The sequence below is a fragment of the Phyllostomus hastatus genome, unplaced genomic scaffold, assembly GCF_019186645.2.
Source record: "Phyllostomus hastatus isolate PE091 unplaced genomic scaffold, TTU_PhHast_1.1 phas_scaffold_78, whole genome shotgun sequence".
Classification (NCBI taxonomy): Eukaryota; Metazoa; Chordata; class Mammalia; order Chiroptera; family Phyllostomidae; genus Phyllostomus; species Phyllostomus hastatus.
The window spans coordinates 115172115-115187326 of NW_025334041.1; the positions used below are offsets into that span (position 1 = coordinate 115172115).

The window sequence follows — 15212 nt, forward strand, 5'->3', positions numbered from 1 at the left end:
TGCCACGTTCTCTTCACTGGCTACCACAAGTTAATCATCATCATTGTTTAAGGCAGGACTAAATTCCCAGTACTTTTACCTTAAAGCCTTAAAAAAGTGCCTTCCTACCACTTCCTCCCATGCTTCCCCTCCACTTCTATGAAATTTTCATTCTCCAGCACATAGTATTTATTACACACAAGTGCGAGCCCTGACGGTACTGTCTGGATGAATGAGGAAAGCTTTCTGCTTTGCCCACGTTTTTTAGAGGAAAGGCATTATGCTTTTGAGTTTTTGAAGAGGTCACTCACACAGAGGTACGTGAACCTGTTCCCAGAGAATGGACCGGTGTGTGTTGAAACACACGTTTCTTGGATTAGCCTGTGTCGCTGTAAGCCCCTGGAAATACAGCACTGCCTCACGCAGGAAGCTCCCACTGCTGGTCTCGGTGGAACTCTAGACAGTGAGATGCCTTGCCTCCTTCAGCACATTTGGTTTCCCAGACAGATCATCAAGAGACCGCTCCCCTGGACGCCCCCGTGTGTCCTTCCTAACCCCCACCCTGTGCCCCGTGATGCTCAGCACCACCATACCCTTTCTGCCTGTGCGTGCCCCCAAGAACAACTTCAACTTCACTGGGCCAAGGACCTTACTTAGTCTTTGCTTCCCACTGGAGTCCATTTAGAATTTGGAAAAAGAGCCACAATGAAATGCCAGTGGAAAACCAAATGCTCTCTTTATCCCAGCAGCAAGGCCAAGGGTGGATTCAGGAGTTTGGTATCTCTTATATTTTCTAGAATTAAATGAAAAAGAAAGCTTTTGGCAAAATATGAAAATGAGTATGCTGACCTTTAGATTGTTTTCCCTTCATCATAGGATTGCTCAAGATAAATAAATAAATAAATAAATAAATTGAACGTGGAAAGATTAACGCATGGTGATTTTACATGAAAAAAAAAAAAGGAGTTCATTCTGCATCGTATGCATGGTTCATTGAGGCTGTAGTGACACTGGTGATAATGCTTCAGGGACATCCACCTCTATGAGAGGTCAATTATGAGTCCTGGAAAAGATCTGATGAGCAAATAGTCTTTTTTTTTTCATCTCTGGGTGATGATAACCACAAAGGTTTCTGCAAAGGCAGTCATGAAGTCAAAAAATAATTTCTGGCTGGTCGACAAGGGCCACGGAGAAAGTTTGGGAAGAGCAGGAGGAAGCGTCAGATGTTAACTCATGGAAAGGTTTACAAAATGCCCTGGCTTCCTCCCTGCCACACAATGAGCATAAGTTGTCCCACAACAATTGAAACAGATGTTTCCACTTTGCAAATATTTGCCAGAGAAATAAAGGTTTCATTTTCCAACTTATCCTTGAGCTGTTAAGACACTATGCTAAATCAAGAATTTATATGCTGAAATGTATAATTTATTTGCAAACAGCGTGCCAATGATGTTGCAAGCCACCAACTCAGCTGTTAAGAGTGGAAAATATCACACTTAGTTCCTACAAATATGTGGCTCACTTTATCATCGTTGCATGTCAAAGGGTGTCTGACAAACTCCGAAGGTCTACTTCCAATCGCACCATCGTAAAGATATCATCACTAGACTATGTGGAGCTGATTTTATTTATTTTAGACTCATTATTCTATCCCTTTCTTCAACTTATAGAAGAAACTAATAGTGACAAATAACATTAACCTCTTCTGTGTGTGGGGGGGCAGAAATCATTACATAATGTTCTTAAGAGAATTGACCATATTGCTCCCTCAATCTATGTTTGGTTCTCATATCAAACTAATGGGAGCATCTATGTTTACATTTAAATTAAATGTGATACAATTTAAAAGTCTTCTTGTTCTACTGTAGATGACTGATTATAGTGTTGCTCCACAGTTGCAAACCACTTTAACTCAAAGACTATTTATAATGTTCTCCCCATGGATTGTGTCCGATTCTATTGGAAGCGGGAGCACCTACAAATGCTGCATGAAAATGAAATTTCAATGTTAACTTGTTTCCTGGAAGGAAATATTTGTGCTTCAAACATGTGATAGCAGATGCTAGCCCTGGCTTTCTGCCAAACTCAAATTAAGTTCTTTTAACATCTTCATATAGCATAGCTCCTTTCATTTTTTTCCATCTAGTTCAGTTGGAGCGAAGTAACTTCAGTTTGTTATTCCCCACACAGCTGCACCAAGATGACAAAACTGCACTTATCTAGCCAAACTGAACCTCCACAAAGCTAGTTCGCAAAAGGTCCGTCCATTGAAAAGTCAGCCATTGTTAAAAAGGCACAAATTGAAGTATATTTTGACACTGGGAAATAGAAATACATTATATATAGTGAATTGCATTGTCACACTGCAATTTTTCTTTTTAACCCTGAGGTTAACAACGAGAAGACCCTTGCTGACCAAAATAGCTTGTTACATGTTCAGATGCATTTCCGGGCACAACAGTCACGTATCTTTTAGAGGCGTTTAATGAAGTGGGTAGATACATAGGTGACTTCAGAATGGATAGCAACTATTTTAGCCATCCATGGTCATTAAAAAAAATAACCATTATTTCATCCTATCACCAGAAACACCTATCAAAGGGAACATTTTTATACTGCTTTCGTAGAATTAACAGCAAAACCAAAGAGCACTTGCCACGAATATCTGCGGGGAAGGCCCTGGCTCTGGGTGCAGCTGGGCCTCGCAGGGGTGTCCACCCTCGGCCCGCGGGCCCCATGCGGCCCACGAGGGCTATGGATGAGGCCCAACACAGAACCGTACATTTACTTAAAACCATTTTTTTTTTTTTTACTTGTCAGTTTTTGTTAGTGTTTCTGTGTTTAATGTGTGGCCCAAGACAACTCTTCTTCCAGTGTGGCCCAGAAATGCCAAAGGGTGGACACCCCTGAAAGGGGACCCTAAATGACGTGGAAACGAACCGCTAAGTCCACACTGTGACTGCACTCTTCACCTTGGAACAAAGGTGCTTTTAAAAAATACCTTCCCATCTGCTCATTCAAATGTGTAAGTGAGCTTATATCCACATTTTTGAGAAAATGGCTAAAAGTTTTCAATGTCTTTAAACACATAAAATTGTTTATATTTTATATAGTTGGATAATTACATATAATTGCATATATGTATACTACTGTATATTTGTTTTTAACATGAAAATTACATATATACGTATTGTGGTGAAATAATCACCACAATCTAAATAGTTAACATATCTATCAGGCATATTTCTATCTGAAAAATGATGCATATAATGCTTTTGAAGAAAAAGCATTTTAGAGGTGGCTGCAAACTTCTCTTTTAGCTTCTCCTATTACACAATGCCATCTCATCCCGAACTGGAGTCGAGATAATGCATCAGAATGGCCTTTTAATCTGACTATAAAACGGATACTTGCCCACTGTAGAATATAAAAAAAAATTCTACAACACCCCCAAACCTCCTGGATCCTACTATACAAAATAATCACTGCTAACATCTAATGTATTTTTACCAGCACTTTCTCAACATATATGTCTTTTTAAAACAATATTGTGTAACCATTTCCTGCTAAATTTTAACACATTTCTTCAAAATACCATATTTGATGAGAGCCTAACGTTCCAATGTATAGCTATAACATAAGTATTTCACTAGAGGTAAATGTTTAGGTTATTTCTACTTTTTCTCTATTATATCTGGTGCTGTAGTAAGTATCCATTTATAGAAACCATTATCCATGCCATTGGGGATATTATTTCCTGACATATCTTCATGTCCAGGAGATATGCTTGACATATCCTGAGATATCTTAATATTGGATTACCGAGTCAGAAGCTCTGCACATTTTTAAAGTCCTTGCTACACACTGCCAGTTTGTGCTTTTCAGGAAAACTGAACCAGTTTACATTCCTTTCAGCAATGTGAGAGCCTTAGAGTTTCACACTGTGAGAATTAAATACTAATTTAATAAAATAAATGGGGTGGTGGGGAGAAAAGGCAGAAAACTGTACCTGAAAAACAACAACAAAAAAGATGCATTACATCTCTCAAAAAATAATTTCTCTGGTTCATATTGTAAAAAAAAAAATAAAATAAAATAAAGAATTATTTTAATTTGTATTTCTTTGACTATTAGTAAAATTGAAATTTCCTATTATATATGTTTTTTGGTATTGTTTTTCTCTATGAATTATTGATTATATTCCTCATTTTTCTTTTTTTAAAGGAAAGTTCGTTTATTTTACCTGCCGCTCTTCCAGTATAAACTGAATGTCAATGCTGATACTGAGAAATATTGGGAAGAATCATTGCTAGATGTCAGGACCTCATGCCTTCTAATCCATCCTCCATGGACTTCTTACCCAGTGCCATGAATGTGGCCACAAAAGCTTCCAAGTGATAAATACAGCTTTACTACGCAGCTGTAGGCGATGATCACAGTAAGCTGCATTTGGCCCACTTCTCCGCTCAGCTGTCTTTCACAATTATGAAAAGTTCTGAGAGAGGCCCTCTACGATGATCTCAGGAGGAACACCAAGGGCCAAAAGCTCACCGAGTCCTCAGGAACTTCAGGGAGCCTCCGTGGAGCCTGCTGACCAACAATAGCATTGGCAGTCTCCCCAGATACACCTCCCTGTCTGTTTCGAGGACTTCTTAATCTGCGGTGAAAGGACATTGTTGCGCTCTGTGGGATTCACACATAAGCAGGGCTTTTCTGAGATTTCTGCAGCAGTTCTCTGCAAGGCTACGAGCCAGCTGTGAAGGAAGATTCAGGCCTTCCTTCTTGCACACACAGCAAATGCTGGGAGCACGTGAACTGCCTGATACCTACTACAAAAGGGTGGTGTCACTTTACATGTAGAACTGCAGCACAAGATCAATCTTCAGGGACACACACACTTTCCCATGGTTCTACCCAAGGCATGTTGGGCACCTTTGGTGCGTTCGTCAACCTCTGTCAACCTCACCACTTTCCTGTCTCTTTGAGAGTTTGTTTCAAGTTGCTGTGATTATGCCACTATTTTCAACATCTCCTGAATTACCACCCCAGCACCACTTCCAGCATCACACGGAGAGCTGCAAGGTGGAAAGTGCTTGCAATAGCACTAACTTCAGTTTTCTTTTTAGATGGAGTTGTGATGGTCTGACCTTCCATTTTCTTTTTTTAAATATATTTTATTGATTATGCTATTACAATTTTCTCAATTTTCCCCCCTTTGTCCCCTCAACCCCGTACCCCCATTTCCTCCAGCAATATTTCGCCTCAGTGTAAGTCCATGGGTCATGCATATAAATTGTTTGGATACTCCATTTCCTGTACTGTTCTTGACATCCCCCTGTCTATCTGGTACCTACCAATTTGCATTTCTTAATTCCTGTACCTTTTCCCTCATCCTTCCCCTTTCCCCTTCCAAATGATAACCCTCCAAATGATCTCCATATCTATGATTTAGTTTCCATTCTGTTTGTTTGCTTAGTGTGTTTTTTTAGGTTCAGTTGTTGATAGTTGTGAATTTGTTGCCATTTTAATATTCATAGTTTTTATCTTCTTTTTCTTAAATAAGTCCCTTTAACATTTCATGTAATAATGACTTGGTGATGATGAACTGCTTTGACTTCCTGTCTTAGTAGCGTGGACTGTAGTAGAAAATCCCACTAGTAAGCTGGATGGGATGGAGCCTTAGGTAATTGCCCAGGCAGGGCAACCCATGTGAACCAGGTTGATGGAGGGTATGATGAACCAGGTTGATCTGAGGATATGGTGTTGCCACTCTATGGCTCTGTGTTGGGAAGGGCTCAGAAAAGAGACAATAGCCACTGCCTGGACTCTGGAGTTTTGTCCAGGGAGAAACTGCCCCCCAACACTTGCCCTGATGCCAGACACTTCAGATTCTCCCCATATGTCATTGGTGCCCTTCCAGCTGCTGCCCTGGTGCTGAAGCCCAGAGGGAGTGAGTTTGTGTAAGTCCTAAGTTCACTGTGGGCCCTTTAAGAGAAGAAGCTTGAGAACACTTGCAGTTTCTTCTGACATCCCAACCACCACTGATTTGTACAGCCAGAAGTTATGGGGACTTATCTTCCTGGCAGTGGAACCCTGGACTGGGTGGTCTTCTATGGGGCTGGGATCCTTCGCTCCCTCCAGATTTTCATCCATCACATGTGGATGGGGGACCACCTATTTATTCCATGTCTCCAAGTCTCTGCCCCTCCTACCCATCTCGATGAATGTGACTTCTTTAATTCCTTTGTTGTCCAACTTCCATACAACTCAATTTTCTGACAATTCTGGGTGATAGTTGTTTTGTAGATTAGTTGTAATTCTTGCTGTGGTTGTGTGAGGAGGTGAGCTGTGGTTACTTACGCCTCCATCTTGACCAGAACTCTCTGACCTTCAATTTTCTATTTTTCTACTCCAACACCATAAAGGTTATGTAAACACACAACATTCTCGTCTTTTTATCAGCACCTACAGGTCCACTGACTAACAGATGAGGAAAGTTATCACATTGCACAACGCGGTTCTACTGAACCACCTGCTCCTTGTCATCACCCAGCCACCCCAGTGAGAAGGGCTGATGTTTGTCCACCCAGAGACTCACGCCCCCTGGACTTCCCAGCCTGGTGCTTAAAGTCCCACACGCACCCTCTTCATTTTTCTATTGGTTTTTTATTGCTCATTTATAAGATCTCTCTCTATATTAAGGATATGAACTTTTTAGGCTGCTGATTTGTTTCAAATTATTGTGCATTCTCATACTTCGTCACTAATGATGAATAATGTTTATTATAAAGAATTTTTTAAAAATATAAAATATATACTGAAGGACATAAAGATTATCCATGATCCTGTTAACTGGCAATAGTTGAACACTTTGATGCACTTCCTGTCTCTTTTTCTGTCCGTAAACTTTTAAAAACTAAATTAAAGTCATTATACTGTGTTCTGTATTTCTTAATATTATGCCATTAGGCATCTCCTCATATCATTAAGTATTCTTTTTAAACATCACTTTCATAGCTATTTGGTGCACCACTGCATCTGTACCACAAGTTACTTAAGCATATTCCTCCTTCAAAAAATATTTAGGTTCTTTCCAAATCTTCTTGTTATGACTAACCCTGCCATAAGCAATGTTATACATTTGACACAGTTTTGATACTATATTTAAAATGAAGTTCATAGCCACGTCTCCTTCCCAGGCTGCAAAATGTAACAGGTACCACACCTACCTGTAACTTGAGTGGGTGCAATAACTTGGCTGGCACTTGAGGTAGAAGCTTCAGGAGCTACTTCCACAGGTATAGGAGGTGATGTTTTTTCAATCACTACTAAACAAAGGAGGGGATGGAAAGGAAATTAAAGCCAGTTAGATGCACTGAGATGCCCATCGAAATGCAAGCATAATGCAGTCGAATGACACACCGCAGTAGTTCTTGGATCGAAAGATCTGTTATCGGTTCCTAGAGCTCGTGGTATTAGCCTATGGCCCAAGTGTCAACATTTAGCAAGAATATCTGGGAAGAATTCAGGAGCCAATGAAAAGTGACCCTTCATCAAATGATGACCCTCAATAATGTTTTAATAATAAATATTACTCCTCACCACAGAAAATAGTGAAGAACTTTTCTTTTGCCATTAGGATACTTATAATGTGATTATAATAGTAACATATGAGTATACCGAGATACTTACGTGTATAATTCTACGGATTTATTAAACTTTCAAATCAAAGACACACAATATTCTTATCTTCCTGGTTTACTGGGAATACTTTACAAACAGCAGGGAGGAGCAAAGGCTACCTGGAAACTGTGGGTGCAGATGAATAGTTGAAATGCCTGGAGAGAGCTGGGGTTGCCCAGGCTCAAGTCTGGTTCTCTCCTGATCCAGTGAAGGTATTTCCTGCATGGTTGTAATAGAAGACAAAAAGAGAACTGGAAGTAGGAGTTACTTCTAGTTTCCACTTATAACTATTTCTATTTAATTAATTCTACTGTTAGAAATGCAACCAATAGCAGAGAACATTAGACAGAACCTGTGCAATTGTGTGATAGTTTTTAAACTATCCGGGCTACTACTGCCAGGCCACTACTCGGGCAAGCCCGAGTTCCTCCTACAGTGCCCACCCATGCACACATCCTCACCCGCTTCCCGAGGGCCCAGGGCAAGGGGCCTTGTCGGACATTCTAAACAGATGCCTTGGCCCAGGGGCCCACACTTGGTCTGTCTGGACCAAAACGGACCCTGAGAAGAACTTAACCACCAGCTCGTTCACATGCGGCTCTGCCCCAGAGCAGATCACGAATCTAGCAGATGTGTCATAACAAAATGCACATATTAAAATATCTGATGTCAGTCCATTATTGCGGCTGCCCTTAACCTCACATCTAATAACTTTGCACCTCTGGCTCTCACAGTCATGGCAGCCCAGCAGAGACACAGAAAAACAGGGACTTGGTGGAGTGCCCCAGGCTTCCTGTGTCCTGCTGCCCACTGCTGCACCCTGGACCACAGGCAAAGAGACTTATGATTCAGCTTCCAGTTACAGCTCCTTGGGGCTCATGCAGACTAGGCAATAGGGCTTGTAAAGGGTCTGCGACCTTGCCCACACCAGGGTGGGGTCAGGGCGCTCATCTCAAAACTTCATTAAAAGTATTCATCAAGCTACTTGGTCACTGTTACCCTACATACTCCCTGTCTCCCTGTCTCTGTCTCTCTCATCTCTTTTCTCTCTCTCTCATTTTTTAAATAATTACATTCTTTTTTAATTTACTGTTCATCTTTCTGTCAACTTTCTTTTTACACCACTTTGGAGGGTTTAAAAAAAAACATATAGAGACCTAAATCTTCTCTTCAAATTGTCTTTCCTTTTGCATCACTCACTCCAGATTCTCCTACTGCTTCGATAACTTCTTCTCATCCTCTTTCACAACTCCTTCATGCTTGTCCCTTTCTTTTTTATGTTTTGACTATAGTTTGACATTCAGTATTATTTTATATTTGTTTCAGGTGTACAGCATAGTGGTTGCACAATTTTTACACACCCCCTTGCTTTAATTATGGCCGTGCTCCAGAAAGTTCACTCCCCTAGCCTCCATCTCCCTTTCACTGTCTCCTAGTTTGCATGACCACCTTTCCTACTTTTTATAAAGTAGATATACTGCCTGAGTATCTCATCAAAGATCCAGTTTTATAGGTATGAAGTCTCATAGGGTAACCCCATTTAGCTATTCCACAAATACATTAAATCCATCCCTTCCAATATCTATCTCATTTCAACTTCATTTCCTTCAATGCCACAATCATCAATCCATTCAGGTTTAAAGTCTCTTTCTAGTCGTCTCTCCTTCATTTCTCATTCCAACCCCTGCCCATGTGCTCTATTCCTTACATTGTCCATCCATTTCCATATCCATAGCCCCCACTACTTCAAGTCTGGACTCCCTCCTCCTCAATTTATTCTAGTAATTGGATTGGCCTCTCCAGCTTCCTCTTTCTCCCTGTCTCAATTCATCCTGTTGTGATTTATCTTTTAAAAACACTGAACACATTCATTTCCCCCACATTTTTCCTTCTCCTTAAAAACACAGACCAGTTGTCTATTACGTATTTAAGGTGACCTCAATCAGCCTCAATGGAACCCCAATCCCTGCAGTCCATGGTCAATGCCAGCAAGAAGAAAACCATTAACCCACTCCCGCAGCTTCCAGACAGAATGTCTCCCATCAGCATGGGGCAGCAGCCTCCCTCATCAATGCCACTTCTCTACTTGACAGGTAGGGTCCAGCTGAGGAGCAGGGTACTTTCCCGAGGATGACAACAGCATGCTGGGATTCCAAGTTTCCCTGTCTAACCACAGGTCTCATGCTCCCCTCACTGACCTCCTGCTGTCCCTTCGCACCTTTGCACATATAACTTCCCACCCCTGGACCACTTTCTCTTCATCAGTCTTTAGTATCACAAGGCCTCCTTCTGCAGGGAGTTAAGACCACAGAGACTGTGGCCACATTTTTCTCACTGCCGCCCCTCCAAAAAAATTGTTTTAAGAGTATACAGAGAATTTTCCAGTCCTCTTTCAGATTCCTAACGAAAGGCAGCATAAACTCGACCATACACAGAGAAGAACAAAACTGAGACCAGGGGAGGCTGTCAGGGAGCTGGCCGGCCCACTCACCACTGAGTGGCTCCTCCCACCTGTCAGCCAGAACTCAATTCCAGATTAACAAAATCTCACACTGCCGTGCGTCTCTGAACTTTAGAGATGCTAACCAAGAGCTGCAAACATTCATGTAAAATATGCATATCTATTGTACTTCCCTTAGGGTTAACGCAACATTCTTCCTTGTTGGATACTATCTCTCTACTTCCTCTTTTTCCAGATTCTTTCCGCACATATAACACTTATGTCATTATATCCCATATTCATAAGAAATGATTTTTTAAACTATTATAATTTACATATGTATTCGCTCAATCTAAAATCAAATACTTACTGAATTCTTGTCAACTGAATAAATAAAACTTCATTTTCATGTTAGTAAAGAATCAAAGCAAGATTCAGGCAAGAAATGTTATTCCATAAACTAGTCCCAGAAAATTTCTGTATTTCCTACTAATACATTTCATAATTCATAGTCCCATTGAAAGCCAAAAACTAATAGGTTGGTAAAAATTTCTAAGAAGCAATACTCCACTATTGATTATAACTTTCAAGGAGAAGCTCTCTGACTCTTAACAAATACAAACATGCATGTTAAATTTTAATTAAATTAAGAAATACATCACTCAGTATTCTTATGGTGCATCAGATATGCACCATAAGAATACACAATTACATAAACACTTCAGAACCTTTCTTTCATTGATGGTCAAGGACATAAGTTGACTCCTTGATTTCTGTTAAAGCTCCTGATTCCTATGAGTCCCATCACTTCCTTTTCTCTGGAATTTAAGTTCCATCAGAACAAGAAGTTTTGTCTGATTTTTCTCTCTATTGTTTTCCTAGCATTCAGAATATTGCTGATCATATGGTACATGCTCACTAAATATTTCTTGATGGAATGAATGCCACATTTCCTTCAACCAAATGATGAATAGACATGTTACTATATTTGAGCCTAAAAAAACCCATCCATGTTCCAAAAGGAAATCATTTTAAAGTTAGAGAAAAAAAGTGACTTGCAAACAATGAATGAATTACCTTCTCAGGGGGTGCAGTTGCCACTAAAACCAGAAAAGAAAGGAGGACATTAGTATAATTTAAAACAATCTACTACATAATATTTTAATTTTAAAAATGCAATAAAATTCCAGTATCTCTCCAAAAGGATTAAGAATCAAAGTAAGTCAAATGCAGAATTATAGTCACTACTACTTCAGAGAATTTTACACACGACTACTGGCAGGGCAAACCTATCAGTGCTACGTCGTTCCTCAATTACAGAAGGTCAGGTAGCACATGCGATGTTCTTTCTATGTCTCTTATTAATTAAAAATGTTAAAGGAGGCAACACTTTTTGGTACATTACTTTATGTCTAATCTCAATTTTGTAGAATTTCCTATATCTCAGAAAACAAACATTTTCTTTAATTGGTCACATACATATCCTTAACATAATATATAATGTTTGAAATGCTTTCTGATGTCAATGTTAAAAAAGAATGCCACTATTTCAATGAAGAATGGGTGCTGCCTTCTTGATGCACACTAATTCTTCACTAATTCTAGTGAAGCCCCGGGAGCATTTTCAAGAAGATGTGATAATGCAATTATGAAAAAAAAAAAAAAGCACTAGCCAATAAGATCCAATGAGAGATTAGCACCAATATGGTGGACGAATCACATATTACACAATCATAAACATGATTATAGGGTGGTAGTAGTTGTGCCTTTGCATTTTGAAAGGCTTGCTTTTCATCAATCAATCCTTCAGCCTTAGGTGAACATGCACCAAAATTTTCCTCATGGGGTCAATGTCTCCATAAACATTAGTATATAGGTTTGTTTAATGCATTAGCTCCCAAAAGCAATCAGGTACAAGACTGCTACCACTGCTGCAATATTCTTGTGGTTGAACAACTCAACTGTTCTATCCTGCTAATCCACCATTAAGAAAGTCGAGACAGAACCTGGGCCAGAGCCAATTTTCTCCTGCTTACACAGAAGATGAGGAGTTACAAACATCCGGCTGTGACACTCCAAGTGTATAGGAGCAAACTGGTCACCCTGTCAACTCGGTCAACTCGAGGTGAGGTCCTACCTGCTTTGCCTAACCAAGCAAGAAGGGCAGTAAGTGAGAGGGTGGAATAAAACAGGCTAGAGCCCACACGGGTTCAGAGCCCTGAAATAAAGACCCTTGTACCAGGAAGGTGGCTTTGCCAAGCACCCAACTCTTCACTAACTCAGAGCATCTGCTCTCCTTACAAAATCCATAAAAGAGCATCCTGAATTCTGAACTAAGAATCAAGTAGCAAAAGCCAACAGGAGCCTTATTAGATCCAATGTATATTTCATGCAAACCTAAGGTTTTGTTCCTTCTATAGGGGGTGAGAATTTTTGTAGTAACAGAGTTAGTCAATGTATTAGGCCAGTTTATATAAAGAGACAGAGACAGACAGAATCCTTTCTGAATGCCAGAGATAGTCAAAGACAACTGTCTCCAGACTCCCTTTGGACAATAAGGCCTAAACCACTTCCTTGGAAAAATGTGGTCCTTGGTCCCATCACCTACTCAGTGCGTGACAGCTGGTAAGTCGGGTCCCCTCTCTAAGTCCCAGGTTTCTCAAGATGAAAACCAAAGGACGGCACTAAATGATCTCTGAGACACATTCGGTTGACCCTATCTTCCTGCACTTTGCCTCCCATTAACCCCAACTGCCTGTTGCACTTTATTTCATGGAAGCCTATCATGTGGTAAACGTAAACTTTTGGATTTTACTTTTTTAAGTAAATAAATATTTATTAAATGGCCCTCCAGGCACAGAAATGAATTCTAGCTGTTTCCTTAAGGATCTAAACCACTCTCCAGGACTAAACACCAAGAAAAAGGGACCCCAAACACAAGACCATGTCCTGAGATTGCCGTGGAATACCGTTACCGGCTACCTGCACATTACTCTAGAGCAGTGGTCCTCATTCAGGGGTAATTTTGCCCCCCAGGGGACACTTGGAAATGTTTGGATACCTTTTTGGTTGCAAAACTGGATGGGAGAAGTTGCTACCAGCATCTAGAAGTTTGAGGCCAGGCTGTTGCTAAACATCCTACAATGCACAAAGCAGCCCCCACATCAAAGAATAACCCACCCAAAATGCCAGTAGTACTAAGTCTGGAAACCCCTGTTTCTGATGGGTATAAACAGGGAATCCAAAGCAAAGGCACACAAGACAGATGACTAGGTCCATGACCCATTTTGACTCTCACCTTCTGGCTCCGCCACTCCTGGCCCGTGCTCCCGGGACAAAGTCAGGGCCTCCACTGGCTCTTCCTTGGCTGGGAGAGGTGGAGGATGAGTACTTTTAGCAACAGGTTGAGTGTTCTTTGGCTTGACAAATACAGGTCCTTTACCTACATGGTGATGGATTGGCCTGCGTCTATGAACGCCAGAAACCGTATAACCCATTCCACCAGGACAGATTTCCTTAAAAGCAGCTAGATTTGGGATGGGAAAATATTCCTTTTAAAAATCTAAAAGTGCAAACTTATACAGAGGAAAATATCATGATGAGTATCTCTTAATAAATCATCACTCAAATAGTTACATTTAAAATCTTCAAAAACAGATGCAAAATGCTTGAATTTCTGCTAAACTTGTATATTTACAGAAAAAAAACCCCAACCCTTTCTTTTACTAGACAATTCTCTATCTGTTAATTGCTTATCCTATACAACCAGTTTATATATAGCATATATAAAAACATATTTTATATAACATATTCTATGTATCAGTAATGAGTTATAAGATATATATTTTATATTTAATATAAATCACAATATATATTACACATAAAATATATGTAATATATTAGATGTTTATGTACAAAGGACACTATATAATATATATGTCTATTGGAGGTATGTGTGTAATATCAGCAAAAATCAGGCTTTCTTTCCTTCAGCTATGGTTTAATTTCATTAATTATTAACAAGAAACTCAGTGACATCTTTCTAAGCTAGATGATGAGCAAGAAAAAAAATAAAGAGAAATCACTATTCAGGGAAATGAGGTGTTGAAATTTTTGTAATTTGTTTCCAACTGAAGAACCCAAAGGCCTCAGCCAGCGTGGAGGGCTTACGCTGACATGGAGAGGGTGGCTAAGGGGGATTGCAAAGGGGGCGTGCTCTTGGAGAGAGAGCCTCAGGACAGTGAGGAGGAACCCAGTGAACTGGGACAAGCTCAAGAGATGATGGAAAGGAGTCAAATCACAAAAGGATGTGCCATATTAGAATGTGCTTGTATTTGAGGGAAGGAACACTAAGGGGGCAAAGCCTGAATGTGAGCAGGTGCTAAATCATCCAGAGGACAGGAGAGCAGATGCTCTCCTAACCAGCAAAGTGGTTTTGTACACCTACAAAAAGTAGCCCGGGTGCATGTGATGGCTGACCTCCATCGCGCATACTCCCCAGCCGTAACGTAAGTAAAGGGGAAGGCGACGGGGCAAGGAGGTGTGGAGCACCAGGAGGAGAAATCCACCTGATCCCCGTGGTGTTGGAGGCAAGTGACTGCACGTGGACACCAAGGTGCTTATGGTGAACTTTTCCTTTATACTTTTAAAACTGAAAGCAAAATCAGTCATTTCTCCCTTCCACTGGAAAAAAGATCTGTGGAATGTTCTCGACCTAAAATTAGTGCTCAATGCAAAGGCAACTCTAACTGGAGGAACATGATGCTTATGTTTAACGATGAAATACAATTCTTACTCAAAAAAAAGATGTTTCCAGAAGAAAACATGGCTTTCTATCAAATAGCTGAACTAAATATGATTCGTATGGAAATCACCATATAACTAAAACCTGGTTAAGTGTAAAAATTCTATTGTTACATTATTTTCAAATATAGCTGTTGTATTACATGGAGGAGTCTCCCTGTGTGATAGTCACCATCTTGATTTATGTTTCATGTAAAGGTTACAAAGCTACCAGAATTGAACTTACAGAGAAATCCGTCTATGAATTATAAGATAATTTACCCTTTGATTATTACTTTTTAATAATGAGTGGATCAGATCCTATAGG

General features: G+C 40.2%; 1 protein-coding gene and 1 pseudogene across 13 annotated transcripts in view; both read right to left on the reverse strand.

Annotated features, from left to right (window-relative positions):
• LTBP1 (latent transforming growth factor beta binding protein 1) overlaps positions 1-15212 on the reverse strand; it is a 362585-nt gene that overhangs the window by 106394 nt on the left and 240979 nt on the right. For 6 of the 13 annotated variants that reach the window (XM_045827131.1, XM_045827128.1, XM_045827126.1 and 3 more), the window contains 4 exons: positions 13401-13628; positions 11180-11202; positions 7782-7881; positions 7209-7307 (listed from right to left, as the gene is read on the reverse strand). In XM_045827131.1, the coding sequence (XP_045683087.1) occupies positions 7209-7307; positions 7782-7881; positions 11180-11202; positions 13401-13628 (450 nt within the window). The remainder of the gene's footprint in view (positions 1-7208; positions 7308-7781; positions 7882-11179; positions 11203-13400; positions 13629-15212) is intronic. The other 7 variants (XM_045827127.1, XM_045827135.1, XM_045827133.1 and 4 more) reach the window with 3 other exon arrangements.
• LOC123812133 lies at positions 4296-6820 on the reverse strand (annotated as a pseudogene).